This window comes from Heterocephalus glaber, unplaced genomic scaffold (assembly GCF_053883595.1).
Source record: "Heterocephalus glaber isolate CG9 unplaced genomic scaffold, H.glaber_assembly_v1.0 deba00001442, whole genome shotgun sequence".
In the NCBI taxonomy this organism is placed as follows: Eukaryota; Metazoa; Chordata; class Mammalia; order Rodentia; family Bathyergidae; genus Heterocephalus; species Heterocephalus glaber.
In genome coordinates this window covers 19,510,136-19,529,921 of record NW_028258296.1, presented here as the reverse complement: position 1 = coordinate 19,529,921, position 19,786 = coordinate 19,510,136, and the positions used below count along the sequence as shown (strand labels likewise).

General features: G+C 36.4%; 1 protein-coding gene and 1 pseudogene across 2 annotated transcripts in view; one reads left to right on the top strand and one right to left on the bottom strand.

The window, feature by feature from the left end:
• Positions 1 to 3,049, bottom strand: part of Prkacb (protein kinase cAMP-activated catalytic subunit beta) — a 114,908-nt gene extending 111,859 nt beyond the window's left edge. The window contains exon 1 of one of the 2 annotated variants that reach the window (XM_004841377.4): positions 2,712 to 3,049. In XM_004841377.4, coding sequence (XP_004841434.1) covers positions 2,712 to 2,757 — 46 coding nt within the window. In that variant the 5' untranslated portion in view covers positions 2,758 to 3,049. The remainder of the gene's footprint in view (positions 1 to 2,711) is intronic. The other variant, XM_087212981.1, reaches the window with a different exon arrangement.
• A 398-nt stretch (positions 3,050 to 3,447) lies between these two features.
• Positions 3,448 to 18,992, top strand: LOC101710155 (BBSome complex member BBS2 pseudogene; annotated as a pseudogene).
• Positions 18,993 to 19,786: the final 794 nt, after the last annotated feature.

The window sequence follows — 19,786 nt, the reverse complement described above, 5'->3', positions numbered from 1 at the left end:
GTTTGCTACAGCAGAACAACAGGTATCCAAATTAATATTATCTCCAGAAACTGTGGACACGAGAATGGAATTTCCCTGGTTCTCACCTCTTAGCCCAGGAAATTGTCACATGTATTAGAGAAGCTGGTTTTAACAGAGGACAACACAGGCACCAGATAGTCAAAGCCAGCCAAACCCCTTGTCAATTATCTCTATTCTTCTGGAGTACTTTATTCTTTTGGAGTATTTCTAGAACTAAGCTCTGGAATCACCTGTCTGTGCGAGGCTTGGCCCTAAAGAAACTTAAATCTTAATCAACTTGATATTTTTAAACCAATTCTTTAAACATTTACTGGTAATTTTCAGAGTTCTAACTTTACTTTCATAATGTTAGCACTTAAACATTTTACCTTTCAGTTAACTGTTACAGGTACATCTCTCTCTCACACGAGATGGTAAAGGTTTTAAGCTTTTGCTTACAGGGTCCCCAACTGAAATTAAAACACTTGGTAAATACTGTGAAAGCACATGTATAGATTATTTAGTGATGCAAAATGGAGTCAACGTAACAGATCTGTTCCATACTCTGTGTCATTATTAACAGTATCATCTCAACTACAGCTTCCTCAGAGGTCAGGTACATTGGCTTTCAAATGGAATGATTACACAGGCTGATCTCTGTGATCACTTATACTTCTTAGTTTATTCTAAGTGTCAACTGAACTTTAACTACATTTTAATTCTGAAGAACAAAGTTTCAAGAGTATTTCTTCTGAAAAATACACAAAACAATTAGGTATGAAATAAGAGTCATTCTTCACTAAGTTTTAAAACAATACAATTTCTTTGTTCACTGCAGTAGAATAGCAACATACACTTGATAATATTGCTCCAAATGAAACTACAAACATTGATCAACACAGGATATTTCAAATAACTTTCCCTCGGAAACATCACCTGCTACCTTTTGTTGTCACTTCACATCATTTTTTTCAAATTATTATAATGACTTTCAGTTTCCGTAAATAAACCACAGAATAGGTATGTAATGGTGAGAGTTGTCCTGACTATTAACTCTAACCATTACATTGATATATTAGCTACATCAATACCTAAAAAGCTGGCTAACATACTTAAGATCTAGAACTCTGGAAGGAATTTATTCATAAAAATAATTAAAATATATTTAGGTTGCCACTCTGTTTTCTGCAAATATTTCAAAATTATGTCACAGCCAAAAGTTTCAAGTTAATGTTTAAGGTCTAACTGCTTTGGTAACTTAGTAACAAAAATATATAGGTTAAAAAAAAGGCGTACTCTGGCTATTAAAAATATAAACACTGTATAGGATAGGCCATGCTAATGGAAATCACTGACATGATTTAATTATCAAACACTTTTGTAATACTATTAGCAAAAGTTTTATCTTTAACAGAACTTTAAATTAACAGGGAAATGACAATTTGTCAGATACAAATAATTCTGCATTCTTTACACTTTTGTACAGTTGGTTATAACATTTGAGCAATTAAAAATAAAATAACGTAAGTTCTACTTCTACTGTGGCTTTTAAAACTCTCCGTATTACATACAAAAGCAATTTCATTAATAGTTTGTATGACAGTTCATCAAACTTTTCTGCAGGTCTTAAAAATTAACACATCTTACTGATGACATATAAACCATAATCTGATCTCATTATTCACATTAAACAAAATGAATGACTAAATCCTAAATTGATCCTTTTACAGTTAAACGCTGTTTTCTTCAAGCTGAATTAAAATTAGCCTTATTGTTACGACCATAGAAACATTATTTACATGAATCTGACTAAATTACCAGGTTCACTTCAAATGCTGAGATGTCCTGGTATACAACAAATAGCAAATACTGTTATTTAGTCATTCTGAATTATAAAATCAAATATGACTTACAAAGGCATACCACTGTTTTCTTTCACAACCATTCCCTTACACATGTATCTGTGTATAAAACCACATCGTCATAAAGGAACTCGACTTTCATGACTTTTTTTTACTGTTTGATGTGAAGTGTAGAATGCCCGCGCTTTCAGCTTTCAGAAGAAATCAACTGTGTTCTGGAAGCACTTCCAACTCCAAAAGACTTTGAAGTTTTACAGGCATCGCAGCAGATTCTTGGCTGTCTATAGAAAAAGCAAACCTGCTCCGCCTTTTTCTCTAATATATAAAGGTGCAGTTTGGCGTATGTTTCCATCCCAACTCTGGAGATGGAAGATCTCTAAGATTCGGGATTAACCTCACCTGCAGACAGCCACACGCGCAGCCCTCATCTTGTGAGAAGCCTGGGTTGGCCTCAAGTGATGGTGGGAAAAGAGCCAACTCTGTCCACAGCACTACCTGTAGCTCCCAAGAGGGGATCCGGTATTGGGAGTGGAATAATCGAGGTATGCAGGGACACAGAGACTTCTTTCCCCGGACCATTTTTGGGGAAGTGTTCCAGATTTCGCGCGGTCCTCCTCGCTCCGGCGCGAAAGGGACTCCAGGCCCCTTGCTCCCTCCGTCCGGCCAGGCGCTGGGCTCCGGCCCGCGCTGAGGGAGGGGCGGGGGAGGAAGGCAGCTGGCCCGGGCCCCCGGAACCGCTCTCCAGGGCCGCTGCTAGGCCTGAACCTTGCCCGCGGCCTCGGGGGCTCCGACCCGCAGGGGTCGGAGCTGGCCCGCACGACGGGAACCCCGACCCAGCCCTCAACTCACCGCTCTCCAACTCGCTGCCTTTCTTGGCGGTCGCCGCGTTCCCCATGACGGGGGCGATGGCAAGAAGGGGTCAGGGAGGGGAACGGGGGGCTGGGGCCGTCCCCGCCGCCTCACAGTCCGAGGCAACTCCTGCTTCTGCACCGCTCGGCGCGAACAGTGCGCCCCACGCTGGGGCCGGGAGTCCGGGCGAGAAGACCGGGCCAGGTCCGAGCCAAGGGCTTCGGCGAAGTCCAAGGCAGCTGCTGCAGTAGTAGCAGTAGCAGTGGCGGCGGCGGCGGCAGCAGCGAGCGGACACTCCCCCTTCCCCCTGCCCGCCTCCCCGCGCGCTCCCGGCGGCCGCGCTCCCGGCTCCGCCCGGCCCCTGGTGCACCTCTGCGCCGGAAGTGACGTCGGCGGCGGGGGCGGGGGCAAAGGCGAGGTAGCGGGGTGAGGGCAGGTCCGCGGTTGTAGCTCGGGCGGCCGCGTCAGGCCGGTCTCCGAAGTCAAGGATGGCAGCCTCGAAACCGTTAGCCGAGAGAATGCAAATCGATCCCTCCTCGGCCCGGCGCCCCGTGCCCTGGAGCGGCCCGGCGGTACCGTGAGGGGCTCGGCTTGCTTTCGTGGTGGGCCACTCAGCCTGCCTGCTCCTCCCAGGAACGTCCCTGTCCGGTTGGAGGTAACATGAGTGCGGACGGGGACGCCTCTGAGTCTCGCTTCTGCACCCTGCGGGCCCCGCCTGCCTCATTTCATTGGAGAAATGCCTGGTCTCCAGTCACCGTTGCGGTTGGAGCTTCTTTCCCTTGCAGATCTAGATATTCGCAGAACCCACCACATTGTTTCCGGTTCTTAAACTCGGCTCACCTATCCTTACAAGCGTCCAGGACGGTGTTCTCTTGCTGTGCTCTTAGCTGGTGGCTCCGTCACGTTTTGTCAGATGTCCCAGGGAGCGATAAAGGAAAATAATGTTATTTTTGTAGATCTTCTGTTGCATCATTGTATCTAGCAAATTTCTGTGTAGATTTCAAAAAAATGCCCAGCTGTTAGTTGTATATTAATATGTAGCTTAGAGCGCCTGAATTTGCTGTGAGCTTTATTAGATAATTTATGTGGACCTCTACTATTTTATGTTCTATATTTCTTTGAATTGTACTCTGGACACATTTATTACAAATTTAGAATAGACAGGTTAACTTCTGGAGGGATGGAATTTATTTTGTGTCCTCAGAGCACCAAACACAGTAGATGTTCAGTGGATACCTGTTGACTTAGAGTAAACTGAGAAAATGTCTTCTAATTTATTTTTTTTTAAACTCACTAGTAACGAAATCAGTGGTAACTAGAAGTTTCTCAGTATGTTCTTCCTACTTGTTATGGTCAATTTTGTTAAATTAACGAGTATTTATACTATATTCCAAGCGCTATACAAGTAGTATTTCATTTGATCCTTTTAAGAACACTGTAATATGTAGTGTAAATATCAACATTTTACGTATTACCAAACTGAGGCACAAAAAAGTAACTTTCCCAAGGTTGCACAGCTATTATCTGATAGCCAGATTTAAATTGAAAGCGTTGGTGTGCCATCTTAAAATATGTCAAATTGGCATATTGATTTTTCAAACTGAAATCACTTGTGCAACTAACTTCAGAAAGGGCCCTTTGGCCTGTCTTTCACTACATTCAACAAGCCATATTGTTTCTGGAGGGATGTCCTTCACATACCAAGGGTGGAAAAAAGCCTTTATCACCAGACATTGAGAAGTGGGGCTGCAATGAACCTGAGTAAACAAACTCTCTGATATAAAGACTTACCTTCTGCTAGGGTAGCTTCTCCATCCCCCTATGTATATATTTTAGTAAAAGCCCCACAGTTTATTACCCTGGTTCAAATATCTTTGTCTTTTCATTCCTGCACAAATTTATAATTGCCTAAGACAGAAATCCTCAACCTTTTTGTCACCAGGGACCAGTTTCGTGGAAGACAATTTTTTGATAGATGGACCCCAGTGCTAGCATCTCCTCAGCTCCACCTTGGTTAATCAGACATTAGATTATAATGAGTGCACAACGTACATCCTTTGCATGAAGTTGATAGTAGGGTTCATGCTGCTGTGAGGATTTAATGTCGCTGCTGATCTGACATGAGACAGCTTTGGTGGTAACGCCAGCTACCTGGAGAGGCTGTAAACACAGATGAAGACTCACTCTTGACCTTGCTCAATCCTACTCTGTGGGCTGGTTCCTAACAGGCCATGGACAGTACAGATCTCTGGCTTCGGGGTTGCAAACCCCTGATCTAAAAAGTTAAAGGAATGGTACATTGGTCATTTCTTCACTTTTCTGTGAAACTCTTCATATGAATGTAAAATTAATAGAAATTTTATGTTTTTCTGTTAATCATCTCACATATTAGTTGGGTTTCTAGACTCAGCCAAAGAGCCCACATGAGTACTAATGTGGTCTACTAGAGATAAGTAGAGGTACCAACTGTATTTTGTTTCCCTAGGTAAGTACAAAGAAAAGACTTTGAATCTTTTCCATATAATTTTTTTTTTTTGCTAATCAAAACATGCAGCATTGTGTAGTAAGAAAAACTGTGCCAGTGGTAGCCACTTCGGAAATGATTTTCCTCATATTTTCTAATATTTTAGGAAGATAGGTTCACAAGCTATTATTTTATCTGATCACCACAACAAAGCAACGTGTGTGTGTGTGTGTGTGTGTGTTCCATTTTACAACTAAAACTAAAACTAAAAAGTTAAGTACTTGGTCAAGGTCATTCCAGTGATAAGTCATAGAGCACTAGATTATATGCCATCACTAGGCAAGAGAAACAACCTCAGTCCTCACTAAGATTAGGTTTTAAATTGAGTACAATTATATATGGCGGTAGTCCCAGCACTTGAGAGGCTGAAGCAGGAGGATCTTGAGTTAGAGGACAGCTTGGGCTACATAGCGAGACACTGAGTCCAAGAACAGAAAAAATTAGGTTTGACTGTTTCTTATACCAAATTTTTACTCATCTATTCTGGCAAGAATATTTCTAAAATTTTAGAATACACATACTGTCCTCTAAAGATTGTAAAATATATGCCATTTTATAGACCAGGTTTAATAATAAAAGAGTGGCTGTATGCATAATTTGTCACTTTCCTTAGCATGATTTTGAATTCTACTTCTTAAGAGGGCAGCCATCTGTTTAGGAAATCATAAATATGCAAATGACATGATACTTTACAAAGAAGACCTAAAAGATTCCACCAAAATATTTCTAGTACTAATAAATTCAGCAAGTTAGCAGGATACAAAATCAACACACAAAAATCAGTAGCACCCTTGTACACCAATAATGAAGCTACTGAGAAAGAAATTAGGCAAATACCATTCACAATGCTTCAAAATAATTAAATACTTAAAAGTTAACCTAACAAAAGAAGTGAAAGACCTCTGTAATAAAAACTACAGTACTCTGAAAAGGAGATCCAAGAAGATATCAGAAAATGGAAAGAGATTCCCCTGCTCATGGGTAAGCAGAACCAATACTGTCAAAATGGCCATATTTCCAAAACTGATGGATAGATTTAACACAGTCCCAATCAAAATACCAAGAGTGTTCTTCATAGAACTAGAAAAAAATTCCTAAAATTTATATGGAAGCAAAAGAGACTCAGCATAGCATGAGCAATCCCGGGCAACAACAGCAAATCAGGAGGCATCACAATTCCAGATTTCAAGTTAAATAACAAAGCTACAGTGATTTTAAAAAAATGATAATAACATGGTATTGGCGTAGAAACAGAAATGCAGATCAATGGAACAGAGAACAGAGGATGCAGAAACAGCCCCAGGTACATTTAGCCATCTGATCCTTGGTTTAACAAAGGGGCAAAATTATGGAGGAAAGATAACCTCTTTAACAAGTGGTGCTGGGAAAATGGGCTATCCACATGCAAAAGATTTAATCTAGACCCATATCTCTCACCATGTACTAAAATAATATCAAAATAGACCAAAAGCCTAAGTATTAATCTGCTGGAAGATAAAATAAGTAAAACTCTTACAGACACAGGCCTAGGAAAGGACTTTCTGAACAGAACTTCAGTTGCATAAGAGATAACATCAAGAATTAAAAAATGAGATCATGTCAAATTAAACAGCTTCTACAAAGCAATGGAAACAAGAGTGAAAAGACAATCTACAGAAAGAAAAAATTTCTCCCAACTAGTCCTCAGACAGAGGATATCTAGAATATATTAATAACTTTAGAATATATTAATAACTAATATCTAGAATAACTTTTATATTAATAACTTTATGTAATTAGACCCCATACAATGAAAGACATGATGAAAAAATAGGCAATTGAAATGAACAGACACTTCTCAGAATAAGATGTACAAATGTCCAATAATACATGAAAAAATGTTCAACATCCCTGTCCATTAGATAAATGCATATTAAAACAACAACGAGATTCCATTTTACTCCAAAAGAATGGAATGGTTACCATCAAAAAATCAAATAACAAATGCTTGTGAGGCTGCAGGGGATAAAAGAACCCCTTCTACATTGTTGGTGGGAATGTAAACTAGTACAGCCACTATGGAAATCAGTATGTGGATTTCTCAAAAAACTAGAAATAGAAATTCCATCTGACTCAGCTATTTCCCCTTCTAGGTGTCTTCCCAAAAGTATTAAAACTATATATATATATATATATATATATATATATATATACACACACACACATATATATATACACACACACACATATATATACACACACACACATATATATATACACACACATACATACATACATACATACACCCATGTTTATAGTGACACAACTCATAATAAGTTTTGGAAATGGGCTATATGTCCATCAACAGATGAATGGATAAAGAAAATGTGGGATTCATATACAATGGAGGACTATGTCATAAAGAAAGAAAGGGTAAATTTGTGTCATTTGAAGGAAAATGGCTGCATCTTAAGACCATAATGTTAAGTGAAATAAATCAGACACACAAGCTTACTATCACATGGTTTTTCTTACATAGGAAACTCCAAGAATGAATGATTTAAAGTGCAAAATAAAAGATAATAGGAAAGAGAGTAAATCTTTTGCAAATGGGAAGGAGATCTATACATGGAGGGAGAAGGGAGAGAAGGGTTGGGAAGGGGAAGAATTAAGATGTGCTATGTACATGTAACAATTCACTCACTGGAAATAATCATGTGCCACAAACAGGTACTGATAACATTTTTTAAAATTAAAAAATATACATGCAAAATAATAAAATAAAGCACCCTCAAGCACAATGTACATTAGAAATACTTGTTTTTCTTTCAGAGCAGATAAACCAAAATTGATAAGTCTTAGAAATTATGATCAAGTAATTTTGTTTTTACATTGTATTTTATATAAAATACTCCAAGTGTTGACCTGTTTAACCATCAAAGGATTATGATTAATTTGAATGCTTAATAGTAATCCATACAATCTAATAATTGATTACTCTATAGTATATCCTAAGCCAAATGATGCCAAACTAACTATCAGGCAAAGGGTATAATATCTCCCAACTGATGAAATAACTTGATAACCAATAAATTATAAATGTGACAGTTGTTGAAATCTTTGTAATGCAGTACAAAGTTTTCCTGTTGGGCATAATTCAATCCTTTTGCTTAATAATGAATTTATCCTAGGTTCAGTATTCATCTTTTTGGATGTTCCTTTATAGATAAGGAAACTAAAATAGTTTACTGGTTAAGTAACCTGCTCAAGAAAACAAAAATGAGTTAGTGCTGGAGTGGAATTACAGCTTATCTCTTTTGCAGAGTATAGACTGGTGCAACCACTGTGGAAATCTATATGGAGATACCTCAAAGAACTAGGACTACAGGTCCCATTTGACCCAGCTATTCCCCTGCTGAGTATCTTCCCCAAAGAATTAAAAGAGTCATATCACAGTGATGTATGTGCACCCATGTTCATAGCAGCACGGTTTGTGATAGCTAAAACTTGGAAGCAGCCCAATTGCCCATCAACTGGAAACTGGATAAAGAAGATGTGTTTTTTTACAAAATGGAGTACTACTCAGCCATAAAGAATGAGAAACTAGACATTTATAACTAAATGGATGCACATTGAGGTGATACTCTTAAGTGAAATAAATAGGACACGTGTAAATATCGAATAGTTTTTCTAGTGTGAGAGACTGAAAGTGTAAATAAGGACTAAAAGGTATAATAGATAATCTGAAATAGGAACAAAAAGGGGCAAAGGGGAAGGGAAAATGGGAGGGGTAGGGAAAAAGAAAGAAGGGAATGGGATGAATATGAGAAAATGAAAAAATGGAAACAAAGTCTTTATAAATAGGGAGGGGTGGAGGGGTTGAAGGGAGGGCAGAGGAAGGGGGAAAAAATAAGAACCAAGAGAGACTATGTAAAGGTGCAAATTTCCAATGATGAATGTCATTGTATTGTATACCTAAAATGTACCAATAAAATTAATTAAAAAAAGGAAAGTGTTAAGAGAAAAGGGAAAACTTGGAGGGGGAAACAAAACTTACAACCTTTTATTTTCCTTTCTTAATATGTAATATGTTCAGAAAGTTTATGTGGTTTTTTGGATATTCTGATTTTACTAGTGAATTTATCAAACAATAGCTGAATCTGGTATTTCTGTGTTGTGCTGTGCATTCTTTGACATGTATCAGTTAAACAAAGATTTGCAAAATTTTTTTTGCCTTATGAAATCACCAAACTTGACACAAGACCTTTCAAGGAATCTCAACTTTGTTATTTGGAACCTGTCTTTTACAAAGGTGAAAGGGAAGATTCTGGCTCATTAAATTAATTAAAACTGCATTCATATTATTGATAATGCCAGGGCAGAGTGGCAGAAAGTGAGGCAGAAATAGTTTAAGCTTTCAGACAGAAAAATCTGGTTCCGTGTTCTGGTTTTTCCACTACTTGTGGCTTAAATTAAATAATCCATGTAAAGTACCTACGATTTATATAATAGGCACTCAATCACTATACTCTACCTCCCATCCCTTCATAAGATTCTTTTCCTTTACTTTTGTTTTTTAAAAACTGTCAAATTTGATTATAAGAAATTTAATGAGTTCCTATTAAATGCAAAGCATTTTAGAAGGTATGAAGATAAAATCTGTACCCTCTCCTCAAGAAGTTGTCTAAGTCAAGATAGACATATGAGGAATTAATTATGTAAAATAAGATAAATTAATTTTATACTATAGTATGAAGGTAGTACAATACTGAAAGTTCTTAGTCAATTTTCTATCCTCAATGCCAGAGTAAGACGAAGAGAGGAAGTTAGCTTTTAAATTGAGCAGTATGATTTGTGTTGTACCAAGTTTGACTTGGTAGTGGGACATAAACACCAGAATGATGAGTAGCAGTCAAAGGTAATGTCACATAAAAACAAGAGTGTGAATTCAGTATAAATATGGCAGTCAACACCACATCTTCAAACAAAACAGAAAATGTAAACAAGAAACCAAAAAAGACAAATTATAATAGAGAGTTATAAAACACAGAAGGGAACCAAAAGAGGAGGTTGTCAAAGCACGAGTCCAGAGTGGTCAGACAAATTGAAAAATAGCCAGGAAATACAGTCATAGAGGTCAAAAAAGGAAGAGGAGTATCAATTCAATTGACTGTGTGCTAGATACGTACTCTTGCTGACATAAGCATGCCAGAAATTCATTGGAAGAATATAGAGATGCTTGTAGGAAGGAAAGCTAAAGAACAAAATTTGAAACACTCAGGAATTAGGCAGCACAAAACATTGAAGGAGTTGTTGCTGCTCAACATTTCCCCTTGGTACAGTCAACAGGATCAAAACAAAACAAAAACAGAGAAAAAAACCCCAACTCTTTTCAATCTTCTTTTTCCCTCAGTTCAATTTGTAAGGAGAAAATTCAATTGGCCTACACTAGGTTAAAATTCTGTTTTTTACCCTGGAGAGGAGCAGAAATTTCCTGTCACCTAAAGGAGAGGGAATTCAAATTGAACAATTAAAAACAAAGTCCACTATAGAGGATTTGTTTAACAGCATTAAGAAAGACAAGTATTTCTTCTGAATGGAGCTGCCATAGGGCAGGCACTCCTTTCCCCTTCTGAAAAAAGTGGTGGACTTTATCACAAAGTCACAGATTTTGTTTTGGTTAAAAATGTTAAAGATTGGGCCGGGGATTTAGCTCAGTGGTTCTGCCCCCTGCCTCTCAAGCACAAGGACCTGAGTTCGATTCCCGGTACCAAAGAAAAAAAATGTTAAAGATTGAATATTACCTGATGTGGTATGCAACATAATGCCACTCTCAAAAATGTCCATGTCCTAATTCCTAAAATCTGTGAATAAGTTACCTCTAGGACAAAGAGAATTAAGGTTACTAATTAGGTGACATTAAAATAAGAGATTATCCTAGATAATCCCCATGGGCCCAGTGTAATCACAAGAGGCTTTAAAGGTGGAACAGAGGGGCAGAGGTGGCGAGCAGAGTGATGTGAAAGGAGAAGAGCTCTATGCCATTGTTGGCTTTGGAGATTGGGAAAGGGGCCCAAGAACAACAGAATGTGGGCAGCCTCTAGAAGTTGGAAAAAGCAAGGAAAATAACTCCCCTCAGTCTCCAGAGAGAAATATGACCCTATTGAAATCTTAATTTTATCCCACATTTTAGTTTATATTATATGCTACTAAGAACCACAATTATTCTCTTAGAAATGATGAACTTTGCTAAATAAAAGGATTTTTCTTTTTAAAAGGAGTAACTGGAAATTTAGGAGTGACTAGAGACAGCTAATTTCTCTATGAGAAAATTCAAACTATCAGAAAGGAAGTAAGAGAGAAGAAGAAGAATCAGCAAGATGCTGAGGCTGAGATATAAGGGGTGGTGCAGGCAATGCAGATAGCAAATCTGACATGTGATTCTAAGTTGTTTCCTACGTGGTACCCCCAAATCATCAGTTAAAGCTCAGCTACACACAATAGCCTTGCCTTCATGTTTGCTCTGAAAGAAATGATAAAGTATAAAGGACCATTTTTGTCTTTTTCTTAAAATTATGGCAGAGAAATTAATCACCATAAGGTATCATGGAACAAAGAACAAAAATTCCCCAGAGGCAAGAAATCAAAGTCAGAGGAGTCCATAAAAATATAAAGCCATCAAAGATATACAGAAAATTATGAGGAAGTTTTGATCCTAATATCCATATGGTGAGACTTTGAAACTTTTGTTAGAATGTTAAGTACCTGAACGACACTAGCTGACCACTGTTCAACATCACAACCATCACCAAAAATATTAATCATGATAGCTAAAATTTATACTTGGTTCTCTATGTATCAGGCTCTGCACTAAAACCCTTTAAATATATTACTTGATATGATTTGTATAACAATCTTTTGAAGTGGGAACTAGAATATTCCAAATTCACAAGATGAAAATGAAGCATAGAGAAGTAAAATTACTGATCCAAGGTTTTACACACTTAGGAAACGCAGAGCCACACATATATATTATTTGAACCAGAGCAGTCTACTGCTAGAACCATAACCAGTAAAACCATTGTTCCAAAAGTCTAGTCTAAATCATTTTAATTAATACAATTGGAGAGTGATTATTTCAAAAATGCAAATTTCTGAACCCCATCCAAACCTATCAACTCAAAATTAAGTCTTACCCAAGCCTATTAAATCTTTTTTTGTGGTTCCCAAATTGCAAGCCTTTTGATAAAGTGTGATAGTGCATATGCGGTCTTTATGATGCTTAAGTTTAAGAAGCACTACCTTATTATGTTGCATGCAAAGTCTTAACTGCCCTAGACCTTCACTTCTAACACAGGATTGGTCAGGGAACTTTTGAGAGTATTTAGGATGGTATTTGAGTTCTTGCAATCAGCACTGAAAATGTGTCATATATTTTTGCTGTCTACTTACATATACGTATGGTATGGGCTGTCAGTGATAAAAGGGTTGAAGGAGATTAAACTAATAATCATTGTGTTTTACTTTTGCAACTATGAAAGATTGGGTCAGCTTTCCTGTCAGTGGGACCAAAAAAAAAAAAAAAAAAAAATCTGACACCTGAGACTTAAAGGAGAAGAGATTTATTTTTGGCCCATTGTTTCAGAAGTTTCAGTCCATAGTTGGCTTACTCCAAGGCAGAAACACCATGGCACAAGGACATGATACAGAAAAGTTGCTTAGCCCATGGCAACCAGGAGGCAAAGAAAGCAGGAAGAGCCAGAGAGACACACACTCCAAAGCCACACCCCCAGTGACTCACTTCCTCTAACTGAGCCCTGCCTTTTAATCACACATTCAGCTATGAACTCCTCAGTCGATCAGTCCACTGATGAGCACAGGGTCCTATGAACCAATCACCTTCCCAAAGCCCTGCCTCTGAACACAGAAGACTTTGGGGGTCATTTTAGATCTGAACCATAACAAAGATACTTATGCTAATTCATTTAATCCCAAACAGTTACCCAAACTGTCCCCTCTCCCACTTCTGAATGATAGGCCTATAATCCCAGCACGCTGAGAGGCTGAGGCAAGCTTGAGCCCAGCCTGGGAAACTACCTTATCAAGATATTGTCTCAATATAAAGATAAGAAACAAAGAGAGAGAGAAAGAAAGAAAGAAGAAGAGAAGAAGAGCAAAAGAGAAAGAAAGACAGAAAGGCAGGCTTGGAATTTAGCTCAGCGCAGAAGCCCTGGGTTCAATCCCTTGTACAATAACAATTAAAATTCATAGCATATGTTTTCAAATTTCTTTTGTGTGGGTAGCTGCATTAACCTTGTAACTAGTCTCTTTGCCTCCTGTCCTATCTTTCTCCCATCCCTTGTATTAGATATTCTTAAATTGTAAAGTAGACCATACCTAACAAAGACTATATAAATATAAATGTTTTAATTCAGTAATGGTAATGATAATACAGCAAAATACATATTCCCATAGCCAGGCCAGAAGCAAAATATTCTCATACTTCAGATGTGTCCTATGACCTCATCTCTCATTGTCCCTACCTAAACATAAACAATATCCTGAAGTAGTCATTCTTTTGCTTTCCTTTACAATTGTTGTGGCTTTGTTTGTTGGGTTTTATTGTTTTCCTACTTAACCACATACCTATAGAAAACATATGTTGCATTTTTGCTTGTTTTTGAAATATAGAAGAATTTGTAAGAATTCATCTATAACTTGCTGCCTTTATTCAACATTGTTTTAGTGGTATAATCATGTTGATGTAATTTATCTTGTATGTCTATGATATTTTATAAATATTTATTATATGAATCCCCGATAAATTATATATCCATTACACTGTTAATGCACATGTAGACTGTAGAATATTTTGTATTTAAACAAAGTTCTATAAGCATTAGTAATTATAAGCATACCAATTCATCAATTTATTTAAACACATAGGTAATAATGAAGGTGAGGGTTTATAGAGTTTGAACATGTTCAGTTTTTCTGGGTAATAGCAAATTATTTTCAAAAGTGGTAATATAAATTTGTGCATATACCAATAATGACTAATAATTTCTACTGTTCCATATTCTCACCTATTCTTACTTTTGTCTCACTTTTCCATTTTAACCAATTTGGAAAGTACTTTGAATTTACATACAGAAGTAATTGAGTATATTTTCATATATTTGAGATCCACTTATGCATCCTTTTACATGAAATTTCTGTTCTCTACTTTTACACATTTTTCTATTGTTAGCCTCTTTTGTATGAATTCATAGGAGGTTTGCATACTTACTGAGTTCTAATCCTTTGTAACCTGTACCAACATGCTAATTACCTTCTCCCCAGCCATGGTTTGACCATTTTTAATGGTATTTTTGATGTGTTCAATATTTTATCAGCTTTACTGAAAATAATTGACATATTAAAGCATATAATGATTTTTTAAAAATTTTTCACACACAAATACAAAGTCATCACCACAATAACAATAATGAACATATCTATCACCTTCAAAAATTTTGTCGTACTTCCCTCCTGCCTCTACTTGCCCTCTATTCACAATGACTTACCTACTTTCTGTTATAAATAAGTTTGCCTTTTACAAGATTTAAATAATGACTTTAAGCTGCAGATATTTTTTGGTGGTCTGGCTTCTTTCACTCTACATAATTATTTTTTGATTAATCCACATTGTTTCATGTATCAACGATTTACTTAGTCTTATTGCTAAGTAATCTATCGTATGCATTGGTTCATGCATTTGCCTATTGATAAACATTTGATGTTGTTTCTAATTTGGGGGCATTAAAATAAAACTACTATGAGTATTTATGTGTAAGTCACTGTACAGAAGTATGCTTTCAATTGAGTAAATTTTAATAATGGGATGGCTGGATCATATGATATGTGTATGTTTAGTTTCTGAAGAAGCTGGAAAGCTGTTTTTCTAAAATATTCTATCATTTTACATTCCCAACAGCCCAAGCCAGCACTTTAATATGATCGACCACATTGTAACAAGTGTGTAGCAATACACTATTTTGATTATAATTTACATTTACCAACCACTACCAATACGGGGCTTCTTCTTCTTCTGCACACTTGCAATCCAAATATCTTTCCTTAGTGAAATATTTTTTTCTTTTTAATTGACAAAACATGAAAACTATACATTTACGGGATACTTTGTGATATTTCAATACATGTGTACTCTGTAGAATGTTTAAATCAGGTTACATATATTTATCTCTTCAGACATTCACCTTTTCTTTTTGATGAAAATATTCAAATTCCTTTCTTCTAGTCTTTTGAAACACACACTACATTACTGTCATCTAGAGTCACCCTACTGTCCAATAGCACATCCTAACTTCTTAGTCCCATCTAACTACAACTTAATATCAATTGATCAACCTTTCATCCCTCCTTCCCCTCTGCTTTTCTCAGCCTCTGGTAAACTCTACCTCCAAATTCTATGGACCAATTATTTTATATTCTACACACAAGTGAGTTCATGAAAGAAATGATCTCTTTTGGATGGTTACTGGAGACAATGTTCATTCCTTGGCTTTGTGTGAATTTGATGGTGATGGAAAAGAAGAAAGAGCTTCCTGTTGGATCTGAGGATTTTGACATCGAGTTTTTAAAGAAGATGAGATTGTGGCAAAAATGACAGAAACAGATAATCACCTCTCTGTCCTGTGGATGGCAGTCGATTTGGGTATGCCCTTCCCAATGGCACAGTTCGAGTTTATGACCAAACAGCCCAATCCTGGAGAATGAAATCCAAAAATTGTAGCATGAGCATTCATGCTTTTGACATTAATTCTGATGGAGTGTATGAATTGATAACCAGTTGGTCTAATGGGAAGTTTGATGCGAAAAGTGACCGAACTGGGGACATCATCTTTAAAGATAATTTTTCTTCTGCAATTACTGGTGTGGTAGAGGGAAATTACCGAATGAATGGTCACATACATCTGGGGCTACCTGCTAGGCACAGCTGAGAGGAGGGGACACTCATGGACATCAGCATGGAGCAGGACCTAATCTGAGAACTGAGTTAGAAAAAGCAGAGTCTGTTGCTGGAACTCTGTAACTACAAAGAAAATGCCAAGGCTGAATTAAACAGTATACTGAGTGAGGCCAATGGGCAAAGGGACATAATCCCAGTTAATACCAGGCTCCACAGTATCCTCTCAGTCAAGCTGAGAAATGACATGTAAGCTGCATATACAGAATTGTGCATTTCTACTTCAAATGACATTTTCATCCAAGTAATATTGACTTTTGCAGAGGGAATTTTTCTCGGTGAAAGCCACATGGTACATCCCAGCATTCACATCCTCTCCAACTCTATCTTTGTCCCCAGTATACCACCCAAAGATGTCCCTGTTAAAAGCCCTGGGGATTACAAAAGTAGCAGCCACTTCCATGTATCTGACTTGACAAGATAGCTGCCCAATTCTGTATGCACAGACCAGCCCAGACTCTGCCAGTGAGTTCCTCAGTTATATTAACTTTATCTTTACAGAATGGCCATACAGGATTGTTCTACGGCTCAACTAGAACTTTCTGCTACCAGAAGCCATTCAGAATGCTCCATTTCAGTTGTGTTTCACATCTTTATGGAATGATGGGCATCTCTGCATAAAAATAAAACCTAGTAGAGAGATTACTGTAGATACTGATGATGTTGATTTGGCTGGTGATATCATTCAGTCAAAGGGATCACTTTTTGCTATTGAAGACCTTCAGATAGAAGTGGATTTTCCTATCTACTTTGAGGAGTTATGAAAGATACTGGCTGATTAAAGTTGATAAATATCATCCAGTGGGTCACAAGTTCGGTGCTGGCATGGCTGATAATTCTAATCTGATTAAAAGTTTTCTGGTCCAAACGGAGGATGCTCATCTGCTGAGGGACATGAAAACACTGAAGAATCACTGTATGGAACTCTATGACCTTAATAAAGACTTGTTGAATGGCTATAAAATTCACCGTGACAATCACACAAAACTATTAGGAAACCTTAAAGAGGTAAATCAAGTGATTCAAAGAACAGTTTATCTACGTGTTAGAAAAACCAAAGAACCAGGTGATAACTGCTTCTCAAGATGCAATTTGCAGCAACCACATCCACACACTGTTCAGAATTACATGGGTGGGGACAGCTCCTTCATAGAAGAATAAATAGGGAATCATGATCCTAGAAAGGATTTTTCCCTAAAACTCTAGGCTCATTTGCTTTGGATCATGTCCTGGTGCACACAGAGTGCTAAGAACAAAAACAACTTTGGTGAGCTGCACAAATTAAAAACAAAGCTTTACATCTGAAAAATGAAACAACGTTATTTTGTTTGTGTATGTAAGGTAAATGTATAAATTACATCTTTTTCCCCTTGAAATTGTAATTGAATTTGTAATTTTCAAATAGACTATGTTTTTCATTAAAATTAAAAGATATTACAAAAAAGAAAACTACAGGCCAATATCAATCATGAACATACATGCGAAAATGATAAATGAAATTCCAACACATCAAACTGAATAATATAAGAAGGGAATAATACATCATTATCATTTGGAGCTTATCTCTGAGAGGCAACGTTGCCTTAAAAAATTACAAAATCAATCAATGTAATTTAGCATACTAACAGTATAATATTAAAAACATAATCATCTCAATAGATGTAGAAAATAAAAATCCATCACTTATCCTTGATTTTTAAAAAAGAGAAAAGACGAAAAGAAAAACAACACCTTTCAACAAGCTAGCCATAGAATAGGATTTCTTCAACTAGATAAATTCTATTTTCTAAAACCTTACAGTTAGCAACATACATATTTAGTAGCGGAAGATTGAATGCTTTCTCCCTGAGATCAAAAACATTGTAACAGTGGCTGAAATAACCACTTCTGTTCAACATTTTACTAGAGATTCTAGTCAGTGAAATTAGGTAAGAAAAAGAAATAAAAGTTATAAGATTGTCTGTGACTGCCTCACAAGTGCAAGGCCCTGAGTTCCATCCTGTATCCAAAAAAAAGTTATGAGATTGAAAAAGAAGGAATAATATTTTGTTTATTTGCAGAAGACTATGGAAAATCAAATAGTATTTATAAAAATACCTACTAAAACCAATAAAGGAATTTATCAAAGTTTAGAATAACAGATCATTATTTAAAAATCAATTGTATTTCTGTATTTTAGAAATGAACAATCAGAAATTAAAATTTTTAAAATATAACATTCAATAGTATCAAATAGATTAAATGCTTAGGGATAAAGGGGACAAAAAAGTTCAAGACCTATAAATTTAAAACTGTAAAACATTGCTGAGAAGTTAACTAAATAAATGAAGTGATATATCATGTATTATATCAGAAGACTCAGTTTGATTAAAATGTCAATTCCCCTAAAATTCTCCAGATTCAATGCATTCTGAAAAAACATTGTACCAGGCTTTTGTTGTAAAATGACAGTAGATTCTAAAATTCATAAAGAATGCCAAGGAGTTAGAACAGCTAACACAATTTTGAAAAAGAAGAAGCAGGTTAGAAGACTTACACTACCTACCTTAAAGACGATGAACACTACATTAATTGAGAGTGTGTTATTGCTGTAAAGATGCAAATAGATCAATGTGACAGATTCAAGAGTCCAGAAGTAGGAGCAAAAAGATAAAAAGTTTATATTCAATAAAGAAAAAATAATCTTTTAAACAAACTATGCTGCAATAATTGACTATCTATATTTAAAATGAATTTTAATCCACTTCTCACACTATACATGCTATACACAAAATTAACTAAAAATATATTAGTAAAATAAAATATAAACCTGTAAGAGATTTTCTAGTTATATTTTAATAATTTTTAGTTCCATTAGGTTGTTGCCATAGTATATTCTCTGCAGTATTTTATTCTTTGAATTCATTTGGGTGTGATTTATGGCCACTTAAATGACCAAATTTTGTACATGTTAAAAATCTGTATGAAAAGAGTATGCATTCCACAATTATTATGCTGTGTGCCTAATAGACTCAATGTCTATTGAGTTAAATTTGTTAAGTCTGTTGTTTAAGTGTTGGACATGCGAATTGATTGCTGGATATTTAAATTTTTATTTGAATAATCTAGTAAATACTGAAGGAAGTATAAACTAGTTTACCTCCCTTAGAATGATGGATTTGTTCATTTTTCTTTATGATTTTTTTCAGTTTTTGTTTCCTATATTTGGAGGCAATGTTATTAGAAGCATTAAGTGATAGAGCTGACCTCAGTCATTTAGTCAGCATTTTTAAAGCCTGTAATATTGTACCTACCAGTTCTTGGGTAAACTGTAAGGATGACAGTGTCATGGAATGCAGCTTAAGTGAGAAGACAGGTAAATAAACTCTTCAATGCAGTGAAATTTTCTAATGCAGAATGCTATAATTTAATTATGTATTGCCTTTAGTGAGATCATTGAGAAGGAAGATTTTAAACTTTGACTTTGGAAAAGCACCCAGAAAAAGTGTTAAACCTGAACGTTCAAGTGAAAGTTGAAGTTGGCTGGACGACTTGAGAAATGGT